Genomic DNA, 13,189 nt, shown 5'->3' with positions numbered 1-13,189 from the left:
TCTCTCTCTCTCTCTCTCTCTCTCTCTCTCTCTCTCTCTCTCTCTCTCTTCCCCCCCTCCTCTCCCCTGATGGGTTCTAGGATGTGAAAGAGGCATTGGCCTTCTAATATTTTGAGACACTTATGAATGAGATTTTTTTCAACAATCCATGGCTTTTGAAAAGTTGCAATGAGTTAAAAAAAACAGTTATAAAACTATGCAATGATTTTGGAAAGTGTACTCTTCTCTTAATAACATACACATTAAGCTGCCCAGAAATTCAAGCCAACATGTTTTTTTATGCAGCAAAGTAAAAAGCAGAAATCATAAGTGCAACTAGCACCCAGTCTTGGACAGAATTAAAAGAAAGCAGAGATGATCTTCAGATTTTCTTAACCATCCTTATTACATTTTCTTTCACAAGCTCATGACAAAGGTTCCAAACTCAGAGTATTCTAAGAATCCTATTGGAAGTTATTGTGTAAAACTTTCCCAGGAGAGCTCAAAACAAACATCTATTTAATTGAGATAGATCACCAACTATATAGCAAAATAATGACTCCACAAAACTCTGTGAATCAATGAATTTATAGGACTTGCTACCAGAAGTGTAGCTGAGCAGTTACTTACAGAAGCTTGGACAGCTCAGGGCACCTGTATCACTGAAACTTACCTGAACCTGGGTGAAAATTTATTGGAACTACAACCTTGAAGTTCACTCTATGACTTGCAGGCAGCCTCACATTTTTAGGCAGCTCAGATGGTCAGTCTTTCCTCCTCCAATTTATATCTTGGGTAGGAACCCTGTGCATTTTTTAGTTTCAGGAACCTTGTAATACTTATGAGTTGTTTACTTTCTGAGTTTTAAGAGTGCATTCCCCATTATTCTGGAGGAAATGTTTTAATAGAGAGAGAATATTGTTGTACAACATATGCCTGTCATCTTTGGACAACAACTTTGTATTTTGTTATAATTATTCTTTTAATCATAAATGCCATTTGTACAAATGGACAGATCGTAAAATATTTGAATGATGTTTGTATATTTTCTGGCAAAGCTTGTTCTATAAAATTTTGTCTTGATTTAATGTAAAGAAACTCTGAGGATGAGATTGTATATGTTAAAGACATGTTAGTACAATGTCACAGAATAACACATTTCATTCTCATAATCCATCAAATTATATGAAGATGAAAGTCATCATACAATCCAGTGCTTCATAGGAAACGCCCACAGTGGGAGTTATGTGTTTATAATAAAAAGCAACATAATATGAGTATGGTAGTATAAGTTTTATAACTCTAGAGGCTAGGAAGTAGAGGCAAGATATATCCACATAACTTGATCTGTATAGTGAGTTTTTGGCCCATGTCACCTAGCAAAATCTTGTCTCATACAAACAGGAACAATGCATGGGTCTGCACTAGATCTGTGCATGTGCTATGGTTGTTAGCTTGATGTTTTTGTGGTACTCCTAAGAGTGAGAGTGGTGTCTTTGACTCTGCAGTTTGCTCTAGAGCCCTTTCTCCCTCCCTCTCTCCCTCTCTTCCTCCCTCCCTCCCAGTCCACAAGGGATCTTCTTTTGCAAGTAGTGTGAGTTGAGTATACTACTGTAGCAGTTGCTTGTTTGAGAACCAGACCTTCATGGCAGGGTCTGTCTTTTGTGGTAAACAGCTTTAATTTCATGATACTTGGATAAAAGTAACTTTTTATTGTTCATGTAAATAATGTTATAGTGAAGAATAAAGCTATACAAGCAAATTCTGGAAGTCAATTATGACACTTTTGTTGTAAAGCAGATTAGAACATGAAAAATTTAAAAGAGAATGTCAGTGAAATTAATGTTCTCAGGCATGAGCAAAATGTTTTAACTAATTAATCATTGTTATTATTTGTAGATGGGGCACACTGAGAGGAGCACGAGGAAAAAAAGAAAAATTTTGGGTATGTAAAGCTCTCCAACTGAATTCTTATGGTAAAATGAAAACCAGCCCCATGTTTCCCAGATTGATATTATGTAATCACATTCTGAAATGTTTTTCACACATTGTTGTTTTCCTCAACACAAAGCTAATTATAATAGTTTGTATTGAAATAATAGTTTTCTTCAAGTCCTGTGTTTTCAACTTGTAAAAGAATAATTTGTTTTTGTTTCTTTCAAATTGAGACTCAGTAGGACAACTATTTGTTTTATTATCATCTAGATTAAAATAATACTTATACTGCACTCATATCTGTATTCATATCAACCAACTTGAGGTCTTTATTAATATCATATATATATATATATTATGTAGTATAATATATATACATATCTAATAGAAGATAAAAGTAATTTATGCCAATTATCACATAAACATGTATCTTTAATGGGAAGGATTTAACATGTAGTTTCAAAAGTAACATGGAGCTTTATCAGGACTGTAGATGCATGCTTATTACATCAGCAATTAGAAAGCCAAGGCAGTTATATCAGGAGTTCAAGGTATCCTTGTATACATGGATTTAAAATGGAATATGAAATCCAGCTCAGGTTATAATAGAACCTGTCTCACAGTAAAATGCCTCCAAAATAAAAAGCCGTAATAGATATAGGTGATAAAATATTTGAGGATTAGAACATATTGAAGAAAATGGTCAGTTAATTATAATGAAAGCAGCTAATTACCCCAAATCGTATTTTTAAGTTTTTAAAATTATATTGATATTTATTTATTTTGTGAGCTTGTATTTATATGTATGGACATTATCATCCACATCAAGAAAAATGGACATGAGAGGACAACTAACAGAAGTCATTTTCTCATCCAATATGTTGGCTGCAAAGGGTAAACTCACTCTGAATAACAGGCTTATCAGCAAGTGGCTTTACTCACAGAACTAGAACACACACACACACAGACACACACAGACAGATACACACACACAGACACACACACACACACACACACACACACACAGAGAGAGAGAGAGAGAGAGAGAGAGAGAGAGAGAGAGAGAGAGAGAGAGTTACTTTTCTATTTTCATGATAAAACATTAGAGCCAAAGCAACCTATGAAAGAAATAACTTGGTTATGGTCTCAGAATGTTAGTGTCCATGACCGTCATGGTGGGGAGTATTGTAGCAGATGTGGAGCTAGAGTAGACATAGCTATATGGCAGAGAAAGACAGAATATTTTGAGACTTTTGAAACCTCAAAGCTCTTTCCCAGAGGCACACCTCATTAAATAAGGCCACACCTTCTAATCCTTTCCAAACATTTCCACCAACAAATGAGCCTAAGGGGACCATTTTCATTTACACCATTACAATCCACTCCCTAACTCCCACAGCCTATGGCCACATCATAGCACAAAATGCATTTAGTCCATCTCATAAATCCCCATAGTCTTTCATAATGTCAACACCGTTTAAAAGTCCAAGATCTCATTTTAAGACTCAAAGCTCTTACTAAAATTTACCTCTCTGTACAATCAGAAAAGCAAATGACATACTTCTAGCATACAACAACAGATCTATGCCATTCCAAAAGGGAAGAATAAAGACAGTGAAGAAATACTGGCCCAGAACTAGAACAAAACCCAGCAGGGAAACTTCTGTAGCTCCTTGTCTGATACCAAAGGGCTTAGATGACTCTACCCTTCCAGTTGTATAATAAACTTCTCTCCCTTGAGGTCTGAAGATTTCCTTGGCAGGTATCTCAAGAAATTGACATCTATAACATATTTGGGTCTCCAATCAATTCTGTTTATGCCTTTACAGCTTCACTCAATAGCTTTTAGAGCCTCCTTACAGAGATTTCCCTCCCCTGCCACATACCAGACCTCAGTATTTCTCCTTAACTGCTAAAGAAGACTCCACAACCTTTTTTTTTTTTTTTTTTTTGTATCATTTTGATCCTAAAGCCAGAACCACATGGTCAATACTGCAGAATTTGATTCCTTTCTTGGTCTGGAGCTTGGACCTCTTGAATCACATTTGAATATGCTTCCATTTGTACCTTTTTAGGTGCAGACAATTCTTTAGTCCTTTCCTTTTTACAAGTTGGAAGCTTAGCTTGGAGAGGTCTTGAAAATTGAGACCACCCTGCTCTTAATTCTATTTTTGAAAGACCTTACTTTAATCTTCTCATTTCTTTCAGCACAAGCCTTGGCTCCAACATAATTTTCTAGATGCTTCCCTCTATCTTTTTGTTTTGTTTTTCTTTCTTTCTTTCTTTCTTTCTTTCTTTCTTTCTTTCTTTTTCTTTTTTTTCTTTTTTATTTTTTTTTTTTTTTTGGTTAGGAGACTCTTAGTGACTATTTCTATTTCTTTGGGGCAAATGGGACTGTTTAGATTGTTAATCTGATCCTGATTTNTTTTGAGACAGGGTTTTTCTGTATAGCCCTGGCTGTCCTGGAACTCACTTTGTAGATCAGGCTGGCCTCAAACTCAGAAATCTGACTGCCTCTTCCTCCCAAGTGCTGGGATTAAAGGCGTGTGCCACCTCTGCCCGGCTCCCTCTATCATTTTACTTTAACCTTCTCTCTCTCTCTCTCTCTCTCTCTCTCTCTCTCTCTCTCTCTCTCTCTCTGTTCTTTCTCTGACTCTGTGGTCTCTTTCTCTCTCTGCATGTGTTTGTATGTGTCTTTTGTCATGCTTTCTCTTTTTCATTGAGACTTACATATGTGAGTACATGTAAGTACATGCTGAATTCAGAGGATTAGAGTCTGTGATTGAAGAACAAAGGCATGACAAGAGAAATCTCTGAGAACTTACATTTTGACCCACAAGGCTACAACTTCTCATCCATCCCAAACCATTTCACCACCTAGGAACTAAGTATTCAGACATATGAACTTTTGGGGACCTATCTCATGTAAGGTTTCAGCCCTCAGACATGTCCAGAAATTGTAAAATGTCTATGCCTTGTAATCTAAATATCAATGAACTAAACATAATGAATATACCATACAAGCCATTAGGTGTTGGGATTTATACTCATCGGAATGATTTTTAGTAAATGTCTTTATAAATAAAATTAATGTTTTATAATTAAAATATTATGAAGGGCAATATTTAATATTTGCAATTAAGCCTCTATGTTGAGACTCTTATTGAACAAATTTGAAGCATGTTTAATTTCATTATAATGTTTAGAGAAAGAGATGATTTGGTATAGTTAACTCATAACAGTTACCAACACATTATGCTGGATAGTTATTTGTTGAGTGGGTGTGAGGAAATGTGTATTGGAAAATAGTGTAAAATCATCACATCTTATTCTTGATCTTTTCCAACTGAGAGACCATAAACAATATGCATATGAATACACGAACAGACACATATGACAATATATACCCACACATATATGCTTTCAGATTTTTACTGCATACATACACTATTGTGTGTGTGTGTGTATGTGTGTGTATCTACTTATGTGTGTGTGTTCATGTGTGTACATGTGCTCCTGCCTGTGAAGATATGTAAAGATTAAGGACAACCTCAGGTGTTGTTTCTTTGGTGCTACTTTTGGAAGCTCATTGCTGCTCATTGATATGGAATTTGCTAGTATTTTCTTCAACTTGCTAGAGCTGAGACTATAAGCAGGCACCACCACACCAGGCTCTCTTAATATGAGTTCTAAAGATTGAGCTCCTGCCCTTAGGCTCATTGCTCATATTTTTTTTTCATTTTTCTTTTTTAAGCTGGGTATTTTCTTTATTTACATTTCAAATGGTATTCTCTTTCCTGGTTTCCCCTACAGAATCCCCCTATCATATCCCCCCCCATCCCCTGCTTTTATGAGGGTGTTCCCCCACCCTCCCACACATTCCTGCCTCCCTGCTCTCACATTCCCCTACACTGGGGCATCAAGCCTTCACAGGACCAAGGGCATCTTCTCTCGTTGATGCCCAACAAGGCTATCTTCTGCACATATGCAGCTGGAGCCATGGGCCCCTCCATGTGGACTCCTTGGTTGGTTATTTAGTCCCTGGGAGCTCTGGGGGGTCTGGTTGGTTGTTCTTCCTATAGGGTTGCAAACCACTTATTGCTCATCTTTAATAGAGATAATGTTTGACTTATTTTCCAAGGAATGCAATGTTATCAACATGTACATACAGACATATCACACATAGGATGGAGCACCTGGGTTATAAAGAGAGCCCAATTCACAATACAGCCAGGTCAACATAGAGTAATATCTCAGCAAAACAGCACAGGCTGCACACACCTCATACGTGCTTATGGCATAATGTGAATGTGGAAATTTCTAGCAGTAGATGTCCCATAATGAAGCAATAGAGACCAGGGGATTTCTCCAGTTACCAACAGGAGAAAAGTAGCTTCCTTCATTCCTGAAGAATAGGGGAAAATAAAATGCCATTTCTTACATTGCCCTGGCCTTTAACAATATAAATATATCTTCCCATGGCCTGAATAAACTCCAGATAATGTCTTCTAATACTGTGCTTTGTCTATTTTGACATGTAAATACTAAGGGAGATAATGTTATGTACATAGGGACTAATTCAGGACTTTGTCTGAGGAATCACACTTTGGCTTAGGGGAGATATAAGAGAAGCTGTATCGCTCATGTACATTAAATCAGTGAACTAGACAGACAGATGGCTACGGGTTTGATCCCTGTTATATGTGAAGAGTAAATATTTTTAGGAGAAGTAAAGGAAAGCATTCCTTATCATTGTATTATTTCCATTTTGGGTTCAACAAGATTCTTGCCTTTTTTTTCCCCCAAAGCACCCAGAAATAGAAAACAAGCTACTCATTATTTTCCCAAAGTTATGTGATGTAGTTTAAAAATATTTACAACATTGGCCCATTTTCTAATAGAGGTTGTTTGTTGTTGTTGTTGTTGTTTTTCTATTGCTGGGTAAAATGTAGTAGATATCAGTAAGCCAGAAACAAAACTATATAAAAGCAACAAACAATTCTTTGTTCTTTTGCCTTGACAATAGATTCTTCTATCATACAATATATCCCAACCACAATTTTCCCTCCCTCCACTTCTCCTTGCCCCCAACACATTTCCTCTCCTTCAGATCTATTCCTCCTCTGTTTCCTCTTCAGAAAAGAGCAGGTCTTTGAGAGATGATAGCCAGACAGGACAAAACAAAATACTATAAGACTAGGTAAAAGCTCTTATATTGAGGCTGGGCAAGGCAACCCAATAGGAGAAAAAGGGTCTCAACAGTAGGCAAAGATATACCTGTTCCCACTGTTAGGAGTTTCAAAAAGAAAAATATAGCTACCAAGATAATAGCATACACACACACACACACACACACGGGATCCCATATATTTAAACTTATGTTTTATTTTAAAAATGGAAACTGAATGAATTATGGATCATTTTCTGTGATCTGGGAGCATTTAGTGGGTCCAGACTCCAGCTGAGTATCATTTTTTGTCATGGGTAGAGAAAATATTACTGAGAATGTGAATCAGCTTACAAGGAAGTCTAGAGAGACCCAAAGCTTACGTCTGTTTTTCTCCCATGAAACACTTACTGAGCACTGGAACAGAGCTGTAAGTAAAGGAAGAGGGATGGAAAATCTGCACAAAATCTTCTTTATCCCAGGATCCTTTGAGTAGTGACCATCTTGCAATGCTTAAAAATCACATATGGATTGAGGTGAATAAAACTCATATTTCCTGACCAACTTAAGCTCTGCCATGCTAAAAAGATGCATCTCTTAGCATATCCTCCTACATAAAGAAGGGGCTAGCCCTTTGTGGAAAACAGATCCAATATCAGTATTTGCAATTAGTGGGTAGATATGGAACATAATAAAAATTTAAATGAATAAGCAAAATTTTGGCCAATTCTCAATAGAAGAAAGCTTTCAATACAATTAACAAATTATTATTATATTGCAAAAGAAATCTCAAATACCATTTTAAGAAAAAGTGACTCAAGTAGTGGAGAAACTCATACTGAAAAAAGAAAGAACATTTATAAAGATAAGGCCTGAAATTAATAATAATAAAGAAAGTACATTCAAACTAAAGAAAATAATTGTTTCTTGAAAACTAATTTTCTGAAAACTATAAAAGAATAAAAATAATCCACACTGCAAGTGAAGCTGCAAAATGCATGCTAAGTTAATAAAGAGACCATTGCAGAAAGTTCTGGTGGAACATCAGGGTTTTTTCCTTTTTATTTACTCTTCTCTCATATACTATATCCTGACTGCAGTTTCCCCATACCCAGTGTCTCCCCTACTCCCTCTCCTTCTCCCGAATTCACCCCCTTCACTTAGAAAACAGCAGGCCTTTCATAGACTTCAACCAAATATGGCATAATAAACTATGAGACCAGACACATATTCTCAGATCAAGGCTGGATGAGGGAACCCAGGAGGAGGAAAAGAATCCCAAATGCAGGGCAGAGTCAGAGACAGTCCCTGCTCTATCTGTTAGAAGCCCCATAAAAACACCGAGCTACATAACTATAACATATATGCAGAGGACTAGGTCAGACTCATACAGGCTCCCTGATCTCTGAGCCCACTTGATTCTGTGGCCTGTGTTTTTGTGGTGTCTTTGATCTCTCTGGCTCCTTTTCTCCTCTGTAGGACTCTCCTAACTCCACAAAATGGAATATTTGGCTGTAGACCTCTGTGGCAGTACACTGTAAATTATTTAGTAAGAAATGTATGTATTTCTGAGAAAGGAAACCTTCAACAGGATGGCAATAGAAAGCCTGAACATTTCTTGGGATAGTTTTACAAAACTTACTTCATTACAACATTCTCACACACACACAAAAAAAAAACTTTATATGGGCAGTCTTCTCAATTTCCCCAAACATTTAAGGAACAAATAAAACGAGTGTTACATTTGTCAAAATCAGGTGTCTGTGGTTGTGGGGACGTGTGTGTGTGTGTGTGTGTGTGTGTGTGTGTTTACTCTATTCTGTTGATTTTGTATATATTTTTTCCACTGCCTATTTTATCCATTTCTATTTATGGCATTGGAATTTTTATCAACATTGTGTTGAAACTGTAGGTGGCTCTTAATAGAATGGCCATTTTCACAAAAATAATTTTGTAATCCATTAGCATGAGAGGTATCACCTAGTGTCCTTTTCAGTTTCTTCAGATTTCATGTTTTCAATGTACAGATTTTCACTTTCTTGTTTATTCCAGGTGTGTTGTTGTTGTTTTTGTGTGTGTTTGTTTGCTATTGTATATTGGATGATTTCTCACATTTCTTTCTCAATGTTTTCGTAATTGGTACGTAGAAAAGCTTCTGATATTTACATGTTAATTTTGTACCTCACAAGTTTAATGAAAGTGTTTATGAGCTCTTAAAGTTTTCTTGTGAAGTAGTAAGATCTCTTATATATGGAATTGTATCACTTGAATATGTTAATTATATTTCTTATTAAACACTCTTCATATTTCTTTGTCTTCCTTAAATAGAGCCTAAGGACCTTCCATTGAAGACTTGATGGCTTGATAATAATGAATGCTATGCTTTGTTCTCTAATGATAAAAAAAAATGCTTTCAATACTTCAAAAGTGACTGGTATTAAGCATAGATTTCTTGAAGATATAGTGTATAAAATGGTGGAAGGGCCAATTTATTTTTAATTTATTAATATTTTTATCATGAATGGACTTTGTGGTAGGCTAAATGTAAGATATCATACCCCAACCCCAAGATTCTTGCCTCTTTGTGACAACATTAAACTTTATTAAAAAGTTGTTTCTACAGATTATAAATTAATCTCAGTAGTTCCCATCTTATGTTAGGAATCCACAAGATTCTGAGAGAGCTATAAGCCCTTAGTCTGTGTTGGAATTCTGAAGAAGTAGGTTCTGATGTCAGTGAAGGAATTCCTCAGCAAGAAAATAGATAAACTTTCTCTACCTCTTCCATTGGGGGCCCTGTGTTCCAATCTAATAAATTACTGTGAAGATACCCAAGGAGCTGAAGGGGTCTACAACCCTATAGGAGGAACAAAAATATGAACTAACCAGTACCTCCAGAGCTCGTGTCTCTAGCTGCATATGTAGCAGAGGATGGCCTAGTCGGCCATCATTGGGAGGAGAGGCCCTTGGTCTTGTCAAGATTATATGCCCCAGTACAGGGGAATGCCAGGGCCAGAGAGTGGGAATTGGTGGGTTGGGGAACAGGGAGGGGGGATATAGGGGACTTTCGGGATAGCATTTGAAATGTAAATGAAGAAAATGTCTAATAAAAAAGAAAATAGATAAACTTGACAGGAGAATAGGAACAAACTGACAAAAAGGGAGCCTTCCTTCTCCATGTCCCATGTAAGCTACCCCAGATGGCACATCCCAGATTTAGGATGGGTCTTCCCACTTCAAATGATCTCTTCAAAAAAAAAAAATCTCTAACAGGCATGTTCAACTATTTAGGTTTTAGTTGATTCCAGATGTAGTCAAGTTGATAGCTAAAATTAGCTATCTCAGCTTTCATCAGCAAATGGATTTACATTTGTTTAACAAATTCTACATGTACTTCCCAGTTTCTCCAAAGGTAAAATAACAACATTTGAATGGTAATAATCTTCAGATACTCAGATGAGAACATGCACAAGAGTAATATAATAGCTTCACAATAAAAATAATGTTTCTAAAATATTTGTCACTCGAGATTATATTTACTTGATTTTTCTGTCTTAGGGAAGACATATTTTTATTAGGGAAGTATATACAAATATATAGATACACAACAAATTATTTTTTAATATTTACACATATTTATTTATATTGACTACAAAATTTGGGAATTAGAACTTTGTTTAGACCTCAGTTGTAAAGACACTCACACACTTTGTGGATGTCTACTTTCCAGGTGTTCAAAGTCCATTTCAACTTTGAAGGGACACACTGGATTCACGGTGTCAGACCCATCTTTGAGAGTGCCCCTTTCAGGTGTCAGGGATGATTGAAGAGGCAAAAAAGACAAATCTAAAAAGGAAACACTGATGATAATTGGATGTTTTTTTTTTTTAAACTGATGCTATCATGACACCTTCTGAAGCTGAGGGAGTCTGTTCTCAGAGAAGAAAACCGTGGAAGCTGCCTGTGACACCATATGCCTTGGGACTATCAGTGTAGATCACACCCAAGATCACTTTCCATCTTAGACCCAGCACAGGCTGAGTGGAAGCCAAGGGTGGCAGCTGTTGTTATGAAGTCTCTAATTTACAGAGCTTGTCTACTGCATTTAGATGTGGTCAAATAACTCCCTCCATGTGCCTCTCCTGCCTCTATGACATTCTCTGCACACTCCATTAGCGCTTTTGCTTCCCAATGTACTTACTCACTCAACCTTTAGATCTCAATGCTATTCTGGACCCAGCCCAGCTCTCTATTCATCCCCAGAGTTTAAAAAGAAAAAGAATAAAGGAAAAATTTCTCATTCCTGCTGATTTTACTTTCTCAGATGCTTTATATTCTCCATTAGATTACATAACTGGAAGTAGTCATTTAGCAAACAAGCCTGGTGGCTTCTGTCTACAGAGCTAGTTCTAGAGAGGAAAACAGTAGTTTCAAGGACTCTCATTCGGCTATTTAGTGAGTTTGAGGCTAGTATATAATCTATGATGAATCTGAGGTTTTCTCCTAGGTTGAACTAGGTAACAAGAATTACTTTACAATTTAATTACTTCAATAAACTTCTTTATACTGCTTCATGCTTAGTGCTGATGGTTTTTGCTGCTTCTTTCTGCTCGAGCATCTCTCTACAATGATAGCATGGTCAGTTTCTGCATAGCCTTGCCTTTGCATTTTGGAGAGCAGGTCCACATCTTTCCTGAGCCAAGCAAATAAAGGTGGTACAGCTAGTGACCTCAAGTGCACTCTAGGCTCTATCCACCTTAGTATTTAGCTCATAATGGTCAAAATTCATTAGATTATAACTTTCCTGAATACAAAGAATAATATATTATTTATTTGGTGTTCTACACAAGGATGGGTCCTAATTCTCATGCACTGTATCATACTTTCTTCTACATTTGATATGACAAAACACCCAGATAAAAGTAATTTAAGGGAGAAAGGGTTTATTTCAGCTCCCATCTTTAGATTCTAGTCAACCATAGTGGGGAAAACACAGGAACAAAGTAAAGAGGGAACTGCTCACCTTGTAGCCATCGTCAGAGGATCAGAGAGGGGGAAAACCAACACTTGCAAGCAAGTTTTCATCATGCTCCTTTCTCTCTCATTCAGCCCAGAGATTGGCCCAGTGAATGGTGCTGCCCACATTCAGGGATGGGTCTTTCTATCTCAGTTAATCAAATTAAGAAAATTCCTCATATGCATGCTTCTAAGCCAATCTAATCTATAGAATTCCTCAGTGAGGCTCCCATCTCAGGGGTTCTTATTTTCTGTCCTTTACAGTCTACACATGCCATCACATTTAAGGGCCATCAGTTCTGGTTCTTGCCAGTGAATCCATGCAGGGATATTAATGTGATATAAGAAACAGAAATCCTTGATCATTATTCAGAAAATATTTAGGTGATTAATCATTACTGTTTGTAAAAGTCAAAGGCAATTTAAAGCTAAATAGTATTTTTCTGTTTGTAGAAAAAGGATTTTAAAAAAATATCAAAGCATAATGCTCAACAGTTTCATGTTTTTGTTTCTTCCTGCAGATTGCTGCCAATTCCTGGGGAAAGTCATGGGGAGAGAATGGCTATTTTAGGATTCTTCGAGGAGTAAATGAGTCTGACATTGAGAAATTGATTATCGCAGCGTGGGGCCAACTGACAAGTTCAGATGATCCATAGCTATCACATTTCCATAAGGTCATGCCTTCAAGTAACTCATTAAATCGAATTTTAGCAATCCAAGGTTCCCTGAGCCAGAGGAAGGGGTGCGTTTTTGCTATGTGCGTAGGACATTCCTGCTTTCTTGTTTTACTCCAGACGCTAATCCGTCCTCTTTATATTATCAAAATACTAATAAAAGAAAGAATGGCTAAATGTCATCAAAGTTCCCTGAGTGTTATTTTGTTCTCATGATGGTTTTCCATTTGAATATAATAATTCACAATGTAGCAGGATTAGGTTTCAAATTTCCTATCAATCCTTTAGAGAAGTTATATGAACCCACCTTGTGCCAATGACACACACACACACACACACATACACACATACACACACACACCAACTCACCAGTGTGCCAGATCCATGTTTTTCTTTTCAACAAATAATATTTTCTTCA

The 13,189-nt window shown here is 36.7% G+C and overlaps 1 protein-coding gene across 1 annotated transcript in view; it reads left to right on the top strand.

The window, feature by feature from the left end:
- The window catches only part of Tinag (tubulointerstitial nephritis antigen), an 89,400-nt gene extending 76,447 nt beyond the window's left edge, over positions 1–12,953 (top strand). The window contains exons 10-11 of the mRNA XM_021172721.1: positions 1,879–1,924; positions 12,619–12,953. Of these exons, the coding sequence (XP_021028380.1) occupies positions 1,879–1,924; positions 12,619–12,753 (181 nt within the window). The 3' untranslated portion in view covers positions 12,754–12,953. The remainder of the gene's footprint in view (positions 1–1,878; positions 1,925–12,618) is intronic.
- The last annotated feature ends 236 nt before the right edge of the window (positions 12,954–13,189 follow it).

Source organism: Mus caroli, chromosome 9 (assembly GCF_900094665.2).
Source record: "Mus caroli chromosome 9, CAROLI_EIJ_v1.1, whole genome shotgun sequence".
NCBI lineage: Eukaryota > Metazoa > Chordata > Mammalia > Rodentia > Muridae > Mus > Mus caroli.
The sequence above is the reverse complement of the archived record's forward strand: the minus strand, read 5'-3'. Positions and strand labels throughout refer to the sequence as shown.